This window comes from Erpetoichthys calabaricus, chromosome 6 (assembly GCF_900747795.2).
Source record: "Erpetoichthys calabaricus chromosome 6, fErpCal1.3, whole genome shotgun sequence".
Lineage (NCBI taxonomy): Eukaryota > Metazoa > Chordata > Cladistia > Polypteriformes > Polypteridae > Erpetoichthys > Erpetoichthys calabaricus.
In genome coordinates this window covers 83,187,229-83,201,573 of record NC_041399.2, presented here as the reverse complement: position 1 = coordinate 83,201,573, position 14,345 = coordinate 83,187,229, and the positions used below count along the sequence as shown (strand labels likewise).

The 14,345-nt window shown below is 39.6% G+C and overlaps 1 protein-coding gene across 1 annotated transcript; it reads left to right on the top strand.

Annotated features, from left to right (window-relative positions):
• Positions 1 to 208: 208 nt before the first annotated feature.
• Positions 209 to 7,785, top strand: tyms (thymidylate synthetase). Its single transcript, XM_028803777.2, is given in 8 exon segments — positions 209 to 595; positions 1,205 to 1,278; positions 1,601 to 1,775; positions 4,671 to 4,720; positions 4,722 to 4,773; positions 6,176 to 6,351; positions 6,598 to 6,669; positions 6,934 to 7,785. Coding segments are annotated over 8 exon segments (954 nt in total). The 5' UTR covers positions 209 to 378; the 3' UTR covers positions 7,072 to 7,785.
• The last annotated feature ends 6,560 nt before the right edge of the window (positions 7,786 to 14,345 follow it).

The window sequence follows — 14,345 nt, the reverse complement described above, 5'->3', positions numbered from 1 at the left end:
AAATGCCGCATTATTGACGTGTAGTGGTAACAAAAACAAAATCTGCCGTCACTTTGTTTTTCGGCGGAACTGACGACGACAACAGCGTAAGCAGTTGACCTATACCGTATTATTTAAAAAGGCACGTGCTCTTCTTGGGCGTCTCTTTCTCCTTTCTCACTAGCCCGCCATCTCCTGATTGGTGGATATTATTGAAAGGGCCCGCCTATCCAGAACTTACACTTCCCGCTCTTCTGAGTTGCTTGAATATTTTGGGCGCCGTTTTTGTTTGTCCTGCCAGTACACGCCACTGCCTCTGACAAGTGAGGGGGTTCAAGCTGGATAGGCATCTTTGGCTAATGTAACGCGCTTCAGTTCGTCTTTTTTATTTCTACTACCATGCCTGCAACTTCAGAGCTTAGTGCGTGTGAGGCAACCCTGCAACCTAAAGCCGCTCAACAGCCACAACCCAGGGAAAGCTTTGGCATGTTCTGTGACGAGCCTGGTTATCTCGGTCAGGTGGATTACATTGTAAAACACGGGGCCAAAAAGGGCGATCGCACTGGCACTGGAGTGCTGTCGGTATTTGGCATGCAGGCGCGATACAGCCTGAGAGGTGAGTGCAGCAGAGTTGTGTTTGACTAGTGGGGTGGCGGGAATGCTTAGGAGAGACAGAGAATGACGGTTTCTTTTTCCGTAAGGATGCATTCTAAATATAGTGAAATGTTTGTCGTTCAAGTACTTTATACATATTTTTAAATGCAGTAGATTGTACACGTTAAATGTTAATATAGCTTTATGCCATGTTAGTCGTGAATGCTATTACGATTATCGTCCAATTAGTTTTACAGTGGGATTCATTTTGTGGGGTAGTAAGTTGCCGCAGCTGCTAGTGCTACTGCCTCGCTGAGCCGAGCACGTTTGGGTAGCTCTTCGAGTACCCTGGTATCCTAATCCAAAAGATTTGCGTTTGAAGTTAATAGGCGACTGAAGTCTCGGCTAGTATTCGTGAGGGTGCGAGGCATTGCGTCGCCGTACTCCGTTTTCGTACCTCCTTTGCCTCGAGTGATGCTGGAACAATGCTTTTAACTGAGGCCACGGAAAGGATTTATTAATCTCGGGTTACTTAATGTGAATGAACGTTTTTTTCAGACAGTTGTAGGCAAGTGCGTGCTTTTGGCATTTATAATAAAGTGTATAACTTTACAGTCATTTCTCTATACAGATCAGTTCCCTCTGTTGACAACCAAGAGAGTGTTCTGGAAGGGTATACTCGAAGAACTGCTGTGGTTTATCAAGGTAATGATTATTAAAATTAAAGTTAATTTAGTACCAAGTGTTAGTATTGAGCCGCCTAAACTCTGCACACACTGAAGGCTTTAAAACCTTGAACCCCGTGCTTCATAATATTATTATTATTATTATTTATTATAAGGGTATAAACATAAAACAACCCTAATGAAAGTCAAAATAGACACATTAACATTTTATACATTAAGGTGTCTGGTATGCAATGCCAGTGTATAAAATATGACAAAAATTGCTTAAAAAATTATCCTAGACTACTTTGATTACATGTGTAGTCATTGCTAGTGATTTCAAATTCCCATTTCCTTTTCAGGGTTCAACAAATTCCAAAGAACTATCAGAGAAGGGTGTGAAAATATGGGATGCAAATGGCTCCAGGGAGTTTTTAGATAAAAGTGGTTTCACATCCAGGGATGAAGGTGACCTTGGACCCGTCTATGGTTTTCAGTGGCGACATTTTGGGGCAGAGTACAAAGACATGCATGCAGGTATGCCAAATACAACTTCACTTCTTAAATGATTGTTGAATCTCTTAAAACAGCATTTACTGCACTGTAGCCTTGTGGGAAACTCATTCACCATTTTTTTTGAGCATTTCACTCTGATATAAAACCTACAGGGGAATTACAAGATGGGTGTAGCTGCACCTAAGAAGAAAGCTGTTTCATGTAACAACACAAGAGAAGCTTTAAGACCTGTAAAGAATAGAAATTAAGTGGTGTGTGCTATATATGCAATGCTTATGTGGTTGAGTGATTGCACCTTAGGGTTTTAAATCAGACTAAATGTGGACAGTTGCTTATATCTCAGATTTGTTTTTTGATAGATGTTCTCCACTTGTTCATAAGACATTAGGGGAGCAGTAGGAGTGCATATTGAATAAGATGTCCATCAGTGACAATCGTACAAGTGCAAAGTAATCTGTAGTCTACCATTTTAAGTTATTACTATGGAGGGAGCTGAAGTTGAATTTGTATTAGACATTTGTAGCTGCTGCAGTACAAATTCTTACTCATGTTTGTTCTGACAATAACACATACAGGAAGCTGTAGCCGTAAAATGCACCAAACAACTTTGGAAAAAAAATTGTTTTCCTATTCAAAAACAGGATTCCCAGAGGGACACGGTCGAATGCCTTTTCCAAGTCCACAAAACACATATAGACTGGCTGGGCAAACTCCCATGCACCCTCCAGGACCCTGCTAAGGGTATAGAGCTGGTCCACTGTTCCGCGACCAGGACGAAAACCACACTGTTCCTCCTGAATCCGAGGCTCGACTATCCGATGGACCCTCCTCTCCAGGACCCCTGAATAGATTTTTCCAGGGAGGCTGAGGAGTGTGATCCCTCTGTAGTTGGAACACACCCTCCGATCCCCCTTCTTAAAGAGGGGGACTACCACCCCGGTCTGCCAATCCAGAGGCACAGTCCCTGATGTCCATGCGATGTTGCAGAGGCGTGTCAACCAAGACCGTCCTACAACATCCAGAGCCTTGAGGAACTCCGGGCGTATCTCATCCACCCCCGGGGCCCTGCCACCAAGGAGTTTTTTGACCACCTCGGTGACCTCAGTCCCAGAGATGGGGGAGCCCACCTCTGAGTCCCCAGGCTCTGCTTCCTCATTGGAAGGCATGTTAATGGGATTGAGGAGGTCTTTGAAGTACTCCCCCCACCGACCCACAACGCCCCGAGTCGAGGTCAGCAGCGCACCATCCCCACCATATACAGTGTTGACACTGCACTGCTTCCCCTTCCTGAGACGCCGGATGGTGGACCAGAGTCTCCTCGAAGCCATCCGAAAGTCGTTCTCCATGGCCTCCCCAAACTCCTCCCACGCCCGAGTTTTTGCCTCAGCAACCACCAAAGCCGCATTCCGCTTGGCCTGCCGGTACCTATTAGCTGCCTCCAGAGTCCACAGGACAAAAGGGTCCTGTAGGACTCCTTCTTCAGCTTGACGGCATCCTTCACCGCCGGTGTCCACCAACGGATTCGGGGATTGCTGCCACGACAGGCACCGACTACCTTACAGCCACAGCTCCGGTCAGCCGCCTCAACAATAGAGGTACGGAACATGGCCCATTTGGACTCAATGTCCCCCACCTCCCTCGGGATGTGGTCGAAGTTCTGCCGGAGGTGGGAGTTGAAGCTACTTCTGACAGGGGGCTCTGCCAGACGTTCCCAGCAGACCCTCACAACACGTTTGGGCCTACCACACCTGACCGGCATCCTTCCCCACCATCGAAGCCAACTCACCACCAGGTGGTGATCAGTTGACAGCTCCGCCCCTCTCTTCACCCGAGTGTCCAAGACATGTGGCCGCAAGTCCAATGACACGACCACAAAGTCGATCATCGAACGGAGGCCTAAGGTGTACTGGTGCCAAGTGCACATATGAACACCCCTATGCTTGAACATAGTGTTCGTTATGGACAATCCGTGACGAGCACAGAAGTCCAATAACAAAACACCGCTCGGGTTCAGATCGGGGGGGCCATTCCTCCCAATCATGCCCTTCCAGGTCTCACTGTCCTTGCCCACGTGAGCATTGAAGTCTCCCAGCAGAACGAGGGAGTCCCCAGAAGGTATGCCCTCTAGCACCCCCTCCAGGGACTCCAAAAAGGGTGGGTACTCTGAACTGCTGTTCGGTGCATACGCACAAACAACAGTTAGGACCCGTCCCCCCACCCGAAGGCGAAGGGAGGCTACCCTCTCGTCCACCGAGGTAAACCCCAATGTACAGGCTCCAAGTTGGGGGGCAATAAGTATACCCACACCCGCTCGGCGCCTCTCACCGGGGGCAACTCCAGAGTGGTACAGAGTCCAGCCCCTCTCAAGGAGATTGGTTCCAGAGTCCAAGCTGTGCGTCGAGGTGAGTCCGACTATATCTAGCCGGAACCTCTCAACTTCGCGCACTAGCTCAGGCTCCTTCCCCTTCAGAGAGGTGACATTCCACGTCCCAAGAGCCAGCTTCTGTAGCCGAGGATCGGACTGCCAAGGTCCCCGCCTTCGGCCACCACCCAAAAAAACTCAAAACTTTAATGGTTGTTGTAGAATAAGACTAAAGCTCCACCGTTGTTGATTCAGTGTCATTTTTCCTTTAATCTTTGTTAATCCTTTTCTGCCTGTCTCTTGCTACCAGTGCAGATACCTGGGTAACAACTACAGATATGTGCAAGTTCTAATTGTGTGGAAACTATTTGATACCTTTCAACTCCTAAAGATGGAAAATTTGCTGCACAATACCTTCATTCAAATACCTATTAAAATTTATTTTACCTTTACACATTTTCCAGTACTTGCTGTATTAGATGCAACCTTGCAATATACCGAATCTACCACCAAAGTAATTTTTTTTTTATTTTATATTTTTATGAATTGTCCAGATTATACAGGAAAAGGAATTGATCAGTTACAAAATGTCATCGACACTATTAAAAAAAAATCCTGAAGATAGAAGGATCATTATGTGTGCCTGGAATCCAAAAGGTATGTGCTTTATCACACTTGTGGAAAATATCAGTAAATGCATAAACACTTTGGAACAGGTTTATGTTATGAAAATGGATGCTGCATTCTAGAGACCATTAATAATAGCATGCAAAGATAGTGATTCCTTGGGACAGTCACAACCCCCCTAACAAATTTACTTAAACAAATACTAAATATGTAATATCTAATAACTTATGGCTTCTTGGTAATGAAAAAGTTAAATTTGTGCAACAAGACTGATATATTTTGTAAATTGGCAGCACACAGCAGCCGTTGTTCAAGGGTTTGATGAAAATACATTATTAGCAATACTGATGTTCTTTTATCTCCTAAAATTAAGGTACCTAGACAGGTTGTAAGAAACGTTTCAAAACCTTCCTATTTTCCACAGTTTTGGGTGCAGTTCTGTACATGTATGGTTCAAGAGATCAACTGTAACCACACATACAAAAGTTCAACTTCTGAACACCTAATGTCATGTAGAGGAAATTACATTTTGTAAATAAGTTAATCCAACTCACAAGTAACATAGTATGGAGTAGCATTAACTGATTAAAAATTAAAACCAAAGAATGTGCACAGACATTTTTTTATTGTAAAAATATATTATGTATTTTTGCATACAAATAAGCACTCAATTAGAACAGGAATTTCCATCATAATGCAAAATTCTACATCCTGCACTAGTGAACTGCTGTCCCAATACCCAAAGTTTGGATGGATCTGGAGGATCCATATTTTTTACATTATATAGGCTCTGTAGAAAACTCTTGTTTCCTTCAAAATGGTTCAAAGCTTGTAGTACTAAGATGGAATACACTGCTCCTGCTGAGTGAAAACAAGATAGTAAACAGTTACAGTTAGTAGCATCACAGTGAAAACTGCAATGGACTGTATGTTGAGACGTTGAGTATTAAAAGGTGTGAAAGTGATCAAAATCTTAGTGAACACCTCTTTCTCCATAATTATAAGATCACCCAATGTTATTGTACAGTTGCACTGTATACAGCTGGCAGACATTTTGCCTAGATGCAAAAATAGCTAGCTTAATTAAACTGCCCATACATATCACTGCTAAATGGCTAAACCAATTTGAAATAATTTATATGATTGGGAAACTTACAAAATACTGTTTCTACATTTGACACTACACTGCTTTTCTAAATTTGTAAACAAAAAGAGAGGAGTTTTATTGTAGCAAGTGCATTTTAAATCTTTAAAGATGGTTACTTTATTGCATATACCTATGAAATACTGAAAATGCATTTCCTGTTACTAGATTCTGACTGAAGTAGAAGTATTTTTTTTATCTATATAAATATCCTTATATTGTGTTGCAGAGAACTTAAATCCTATTTGGTTTTTTATTTCTTCCCCACTTTCTTATTCATTAAAAAAGATTTACCTCAGATGGCCCTTCCTCCCTGCCACGCACTTTGCCAGTTCTATGTGTGCAATGGTGAACTGTCATGTCAGCTCTACCAGAGATCTGGGGATATGGGTCTTGGAGTTCCCTTCAACATTGCCAGCTATGCGCTTCTGACCTATATGATTGCACACATTACAGGACTTAAGGTAATTTGAACTTTAATATGGCCAGTGAACTGTTATAAAATACAAATTCTTTAAATATTTTAACTGTATTTGGTTGATGGCACTCTCCAAGCCCACTTAAGAATTCACACGTTACATCATAGTGGTCTCTGTAGATTTATTTATTTTTAACAAGTGGAACCCTGGCAGATAGAGAGACCTTTTGTAAAGTCCAAGGCCTTAGCCACGTCTTCACTTATAATGCAGACTATTCTCAATTGTTTTTAGACAGGTGACTTTGTGCACACTTTGGGAGATGCTCATATCTACATAAACCACATTGAACCTTTAAAATTACAGGTAGGTGAAGTTTGTGTGAATTATAACCATGTTTGCTGCAGTATTTCCTAATATGTATACTGAATAATTTAGTAATTGATTATTTCATGTACATACAGAACTTTAAATTAACATTCATTAAGACAGGAGCTATTTTCTATACAAATGTAACCTGTTAAATAAGTCTTGTTAAAAAGCAAATGCACAGGTTTCATATCCTGTATATAAAAACAATGTTTCTCTAGATGTTTTATATATTTTTTTTTTTTGGTTTGGTTTCTACAGCTTCAGAGAGAACCCAGGCCTTTTCCTAAGTTAAAGATTTTGCGACAAGTGGACAAAATTGATGAATTCCGGGCAGAAGACTTTGAAATTTATGACTATAATCCTCACCCTGCTATTAAAATGCAGATGGCGGTGTAATATATTTTAAGCACTTTTATTGACTTTGACAGTAATGAGAATTTTTTTTTATATATCCAGGTTTTGTATAAATAAAGACTGCACCTTTTTTTTTCTAGTAATTTTGTAAGTAGCACTTACATTGACCTTTTTTTTTTTTTTTTTTTTCTTTTTCTAAACTGTTTCTGGAAAAATGTTTGCTACCTTGCATCTACATCTCTGATTGGGACTACTGGTTTACTGTGACTGGGGAAAATGCAAAAACTTTTAAAAATATTTTCTCAAACAGTTTTAAAATATTTTTCAAATGTGGTAGTCTGTTGCTATGTACAGGATCCTCACACTGTCTTGTTACCTTAGATTGTATTGTCTAGTTAACATTTGTTTGAGTTATTTTACTCAGCCTGTTTATAGTTTTAAGATATGCTTGTGGGAATCCAGCCTGCTATCAGACCTAAATCATGTGACCAAACTTCCATTGCCTTACTGTACCATGATGGGTAGATGGGTCAGTGTGAATAGGAGGCAGAGGTGAGAATAGCTTCTTTCTGAGCATACTGGGACAAAACTTCAGTTGTTATGTGGTGAAGGTTGAAATAAGTTTCACTGTTAGGAAGTGTTAAGTATGAGTACATTGCAGTACAATGTATGATTTTGTTTCCACCTTAAAATTTTCTTCAAAGTTCTGTATTGGTCTGTGGATCTAGAAATAGTAAACTGCTTTTGAAAACTTTATTTTTGCATTTGTTTTCAGTAGTTCTGCAATTATATGTTTGTAATAAATTTGAAAATACATTGTTTTAGTTAACATACAGTTGCCTGAGATGTAAATGAGGCTGTTCAATAGAACTACTAAAATTAAGGAAAATACTTGCACTACCAGGAACACAGGATAGTAGTTTAAAAATGACTGATAACCAGGCATATCAAATTGCCCTTTTATACTCCACATACCATCACAATGACTCTGGTTACTGCAATTGCCTTTGATGCAAGTAAAACACCACCACAATCTATTCTCTGGTCTAATTTAATAAAAGGTACATCATTCTTCTCCAGTGAAACAAGACTGTTCTCATGCAGGTTTAGTCTATTTATACTCTAAGGCATACTCTTCTTGCCTGAAGAAGGGGCCCGAGTTGCCTCGAAAGCTTGCATATTGTAATCTTTTTAGTTAGTCAATAAAAGGTGTCATTTTGCTTGGCTTTTCTCAATACTCTAAGGCAGAAAGAGAGGAGAGAGTGGCTTGGCTGCTGCTATGTGCTTCATAAATTTATACCTAAGAAACATTTACTGAACCGCTACCAAAACTTTGGTATGTTATAAAAGAAAAAAAAAAAGCCGTTCTCAATGCAGCTGTAGCACTCATATTTTAAAAGTAGTGCAGCCCAGCATGAGCTTTTAAAAGACTGCTGTCGCATGTAGTATTTCATTTAACAGCATAACTTAGCAAGAGCAGCCTGGGCTACTCTTATTTTGTAATGACCAGACATTAACTTATTTTTTTTTTCTTTTTACTATATTATTAACTTAATGTTTTATTCTTTTATAGCAGAGTGAGGTCTGGACCCCATCCTAACAGTATGGGTTAAGGGAAAGCAGTAACTAGGAACAGGGTGCAGTCCCAACTTGGGATATACTTGTGCACACAACAGGCCAGCTGTAGAGATAGTTAAATGTATTTGTGGGTAGGGATTCTTAAAAACCTACAAAGACCTAACATAGGTTAGTGTGTTACAATAGAAAAGACAGGAATTAAACTCATGCCCCCAGAGACCAATGGATCAACATGTTCTCCTGCTAATTTAAAAAAAAAGTCTTAAAGAAACTGGCATGTAACAGGACAATTACTAGCTCAACTAGACAATCGTGCACAGTTGTCATGCTGCACATTCTGTAAAACAATTCATGTTAACTGGCAACTACACTGGTCATACATATAGTTCAGTCAATAGGTATTTGGACAGTAGCACAATTTGTCATTTTAACTCTACACCACAATGGATATGAAATAAAGTGATCAGTACGTGATTAAAGTGTAGATTTTTTAGCTTTGAGGGTTTCTTCCAAAACTATGAGCTGTTTAGGAATAACTATTTTTCTGAGCCCCCCGTTTCCAGGGTCTCAAAAGTATTTGGACAAACTAACAATCATAAATATAATGATCATTTTCAATATTTGGTTGAAAATCATTTAGAGTCTGACTGCCTGAAGTCTGAAACCCAGGCTGTCTCCAAGTCTAACAGCTGGGTACTTCTACTCTAGTGATGCTTTTCCAGGCCTTTATTGCAACTGCTTCAGTTGCTGCTTGTATGTTAGACTTTCTACAATCAGGGTTGTCTTCAGTAAGTGAAATGCATGGTCAGTTGATTGACTTGGCCTTTGAAGAACATTCAATAACTTTGCGTTGAAAAGCAAACGGTTTGCTTTCACAGTCTGTTTTGGCTCATTGTCCATCTGTACCATGAAATATTGTCCTGTCTGTTTTGCAGCATTTTGCTGAATCTGCGCATATAGCCCTATACACTTCAGAATTCATCCTGCTACTTCTGCCAGCAGTTATATCATCAATAAACACTAATGACTGACTTCCAGTTGCAGCCATGCATGATCATGCCATAAAACTGCTTCCACCATGTTTCACAGATGATGTGGTATTCATTGGATCATAAGCCATTTCTTCCATACTGTTCTCTCTCCAACATTATGGTATATGTTGATCGTAGTTTTCTTTGTCCAAACAATTGTTCCAGAACTGGACAGGCTTTTTAACAACGTTTTCTGGCAAAGTGTATTCTGTCCTTCCTATGCTTGAGATTTATCAGTGGTTGCATTTTGTGATAAACACTGTCTTTACTTTCATGAAGTATTCTCTCGATTGTAGACTTTGGTGAGTGTTCTTGGTTTGGCTAAAAATGTTCTGATGGGGTTCATCTTCACCAAAGACAAGATTCTGCTGTCATCCAAAACGGGTGTCTTCTGTGATTTTTCCAGACCTTCTGCTGTTGCTGAGTTCACCAGTGTGTACCTTCTTTTAAGAATGTACCAGATGGTTGATTTCTGGTTTGGACATGTGCAGAGGAGAGATGCTGGGTATATTGGGAGAAGGATGCTATGGATAGAGCTGCCAGGCAAGAGAAAAAGAGGAAGGCCTAAGAGAAGGTTTATGGATGTGGTGAGAGAGGACATGCAGGTGATGGGTGTAACAGAACAAGATACACAGGACACAAAGATATGGATGGAGATGATCTGTTATGGCGACCCCTAACTGCAGCAGCTGAAAGAAGAAGACGACCAGATGGTTGATTTGAACACTCCCTGTGTTTCTGCTATCTCTCTAAAGGTTCTGTTTTGTTTTCTCAGCCTAATGAACTCTTTTTACTTGCATGGGCAGCTCTTTGGTCCTCACATTGAGTGTTCACAGTAACAGCTTTCAAATGAAATTGCACAGTTGGAATGATTTCAGACTTTTTACATTATTAATAATTAAGGAACTGCTCCAACCTGGCTGTGGAACAGCTTATCAGTCAACTGTCCAAATACATTTGAGCCTCAGGAAAATGTAGGGGGTTTGGGTCTGTGCAGAAAAAATGGCTGCCATTGCTAAATGGCCCATACAATATTTTTGGTAAAGCCCTTAAAGCTGAGAAAATTATAACAGTTGTGTCACTGTCTAAATAATTAGACTTAACTGTAAGTGGCTGTGCCCTGAGGTGCACTAGCATCCTGTCCTGAGTTGGTTCCTATAATGCATCTGTATTTGCCATGATAGACTCGTACCCCTGTAACCTTGAACTGGATGAGAGGAATTAATTTGGAGAGAACAAATTATGAAAATGTACGAGTATCTCAAAGTTACATAAAAATGCATGTTATTATCTACTGTAAGTTATTTTTCTTGTGAAATGTAATTTTCCAGATTATAAAATATATTCTCCCTCTTTTTAAGAACACACGTCAAATGTCAGCAATAACCTTTACTGCTGGTTAATTCCAGCAAATTGAGAAATTGTCAGACACTAAACAAGACATGGATGTTGGTAAATGGAGCGATGTAAAGCCAGCCATAAAAACCAAATTTGCTGACTGTTGGTTGTTGCCTTTTGTAAAATTATTTTTTGCATAGTGGTGGATTGTTCTAGGATGTGTAGTGCCTGGAGCAATCGTGAAACTTTTTATCTTTCCTCTTGCAAGATTTGGGTTATTTAGGAACACTACACAATACTGTATATACTGAAGGTTTTCTGTTTCTTTTTTTTTAGTTCAGATTGAAAATCCAAGCGCACTGCTATATTTATGAATGCAATTTACATGGTCATATTCTTACAGTTCAGCATGTTATCTATCTATACATACATACATTAAGACTGATCAAACTAAATACGATTCATCCAAGCTTTGAACGGTAAAACTATAAATTTTCTATCACCCTTAGTAACCATTTTCAACTACTGGCAGATTGCGACAACAAATGAGAAAGAAATAATTCATTCACCTTGGCATCAAACATGGACATAGTTGTATGATTTGAGTGCCAAATCTTGCTCCAAGACTGAAGGGTGCAGAACAATAAATTGACCCAGACATACTAAAAACAGGATCCAGAAACAGTAGGTCTAAGTGGAATACAAAGGAGAGGGTATAACTATTAAGAGAAGCATGCAAAGAGATAAAAGGAAAGGGTTAAGCAATTTATCATTCAAAGCAGAAAAAGTTGCCAAAAAACAAACCTATTTTCAAAAAGCTTTCAGGCAGGAAGACTAACAACAAGTGTATTAAATGGAAATGTTCTTAGCAAGTTGCTTGAACAACAGGACTGGTGGAAAGAACATTTTAGTAAATTATCCAGTGGTTAACTAGTCAGTAATCACCATAACAACAAGCAAGGGGGACATGGAAGTCAAACTGGATAATATCAAAAATGAAGTCATTCAGACAGTCAAGAAGATAAAAACTAAGAAAGCAAAATAACCGAGTCTTAAATGCAGATACTGGAATGACCACAGATATGAGTAAGTTGGGGTATGTGATTCAAAACAAGAAATTGTAAATGGCAAATAAAGTATATTCTTCTTATATAATATGCTACTGTGAATGTCCGTTTGTCTGTCCAGGATTTTAAATCACCTGTAGCTCACAAACCGTTTGACCTATTGGCTTGAAATTTGTTACACATATACTACATAATGTCTACTATCCACTTTTGGGGTGATGATTGAACTCCAAGGTTATTCCTCTTTTTATTTATTTTATTGTAGAATCAACTCTTGGCAGCGGCCAGCAGGGCGGCTGTGCAGCACAATTGTACAGGCGCCATTCTCATCCCTACCACCTTCGCCGTCACTTCCCTTACCTCTTCATATCTTAAATCATTCTTGAGGCATGTTGAAGACTTAAGTGCCAGCTTAAGTGAAAAATTAAAGATAACATACTAAGTAATTGCAACACAAACACTGGCTTAAATCAGTTTTAACGAAAAAAGATGCAGACAAAAGAAAAGAAGAAGCGGGCTGCTAGAGTGGAGAAAAGAAGAGCTGCTCAGGAAGCAGCAAGCGCATCAACCTCTGAGCAAATGAATGCTAAACGTACAGAGAAAGAGTATGAAAACGATGAATGCTCAAGTCACGTGCAGTGTGCCGTTACTGGTATTATGATAAACAAGTAACCATTACTGTAAAAAAGGAAATCTTGGAGGCAGTCAAACCAGTTCATATACCTTACCAGAAGCGCTGTAAAAAGTTCTCAGAAATTATACTTAAGTAAATGTCAAAGTACTTTCTCAAATTTTTACTTTCACTGATGTAAGACATATTCCAATTAAAAAATACTTAAGTAAAAAAGTATCTGCTTTCAAAGTAGATATGCACTACAGAGTAATGAATCATGCAAATGCAAGCACGCTTTTGGTCAGTACAAAACTGAAGTGTGGTACTAGTGAGTGTGGATATGACTTGCATTGTGCTTTCCCAGTAGAATACCTACCAGCAGTAGATGAGGCACCCCTACTCTAGAGAGAGGAATAATAAAATAAAAATAAAGAATTATTAATAAAATACAAATATAAGAATACAAAATTCACTTGAATATATATACAGTATAAAAAATGAGTGAAAATCAACACTGATTGGGTTTATTATACTTCACTGAAGTAAAGAAGGATTCTGTAAGGGCAAGTATTACATTAAACAGTAATAACAACTTCAGAATTCTAAGAAAGTTGTGGTTTCCTTTGATCAATTTGGTACCCAATTTTATCTTTAAAATTACACACTCGAGCACTCATGCAAATTATTGAATTAACCACAAACTCAACGCATATTATTATTAACTTTCCAGCATAGCCAGACATATACCAATTGGTTGTCTCTAAATAAACATTCATGTTTTAATGCACTCCTATAGATTTCAATTCTACAGAACATTTTCCCACAAATACAAGCATTAAACCAACTTGCATTAATAGTATACTACAATCATTCAACTTCAATACAACACAATAAAATGGCAATTTCAAACCTGACAGTTAATGTTCTGCTAAAGAATGCTGTGAACATGGGTCAATTTTCTGAAATTTAAATATTTTCTCATGAATCATGTAAAAGACTAATAAAAAGGGCAGCTCTGAGAAAATAAAATTCATACATTTTGCAGTTGGTCATGGTGAATGCCAGCAGTAAAGGGAGCTGTCAAACTGAAGGAGTCCTTTCAATCTTGGGTAGCTTCTGGAGTGTGGCAAAGGCAGTGGCGGAAGGAAATTTTCAGGTATGGAAGGAGTTCGGTGAAGCCATAAAAAATAACTTTCCATTGGTCTCAAAGTAATTCTGGCTAACTGTTAAGCAACTCAGGGGAAGAAGAGGTGCACCATCCGTGTGGTTTATAGCAGGAATGGAATGCAAGTAAAAGCTTGGTTCACATTGCCGTTCCTGGTGTGTGTGAGGCTCTACCAGGGATGGCCTTTGTCTCCCACTCCGTTCATAATTTTTTATGGGCAGAATTTCTAGGCGCAGCTAAGGAGAGGAGGATGTCCAGTTCAGTGGCATCAGGATCAAAACTACGCTTTCTGCAGATGATGTGATCATACTGGCTTCATTGGGCTGTGTCCTTTGGCACGAACTGAGGCAGTTTACAGCCAAGTGTGAAGTGGCTGTGTTGAGGTTCAGCACCTCCATGCCTGAGGTTAGGACTCTCAGCTGGAAAAGGGTAGCATGTCCTCTCCAGGTTGGGGATGTAGCTGCTTTAAGTGGAGGAAGTGAAGTATCTCGGGATCTTGTTCTTGAGTGATGAAAGAAGGGAAC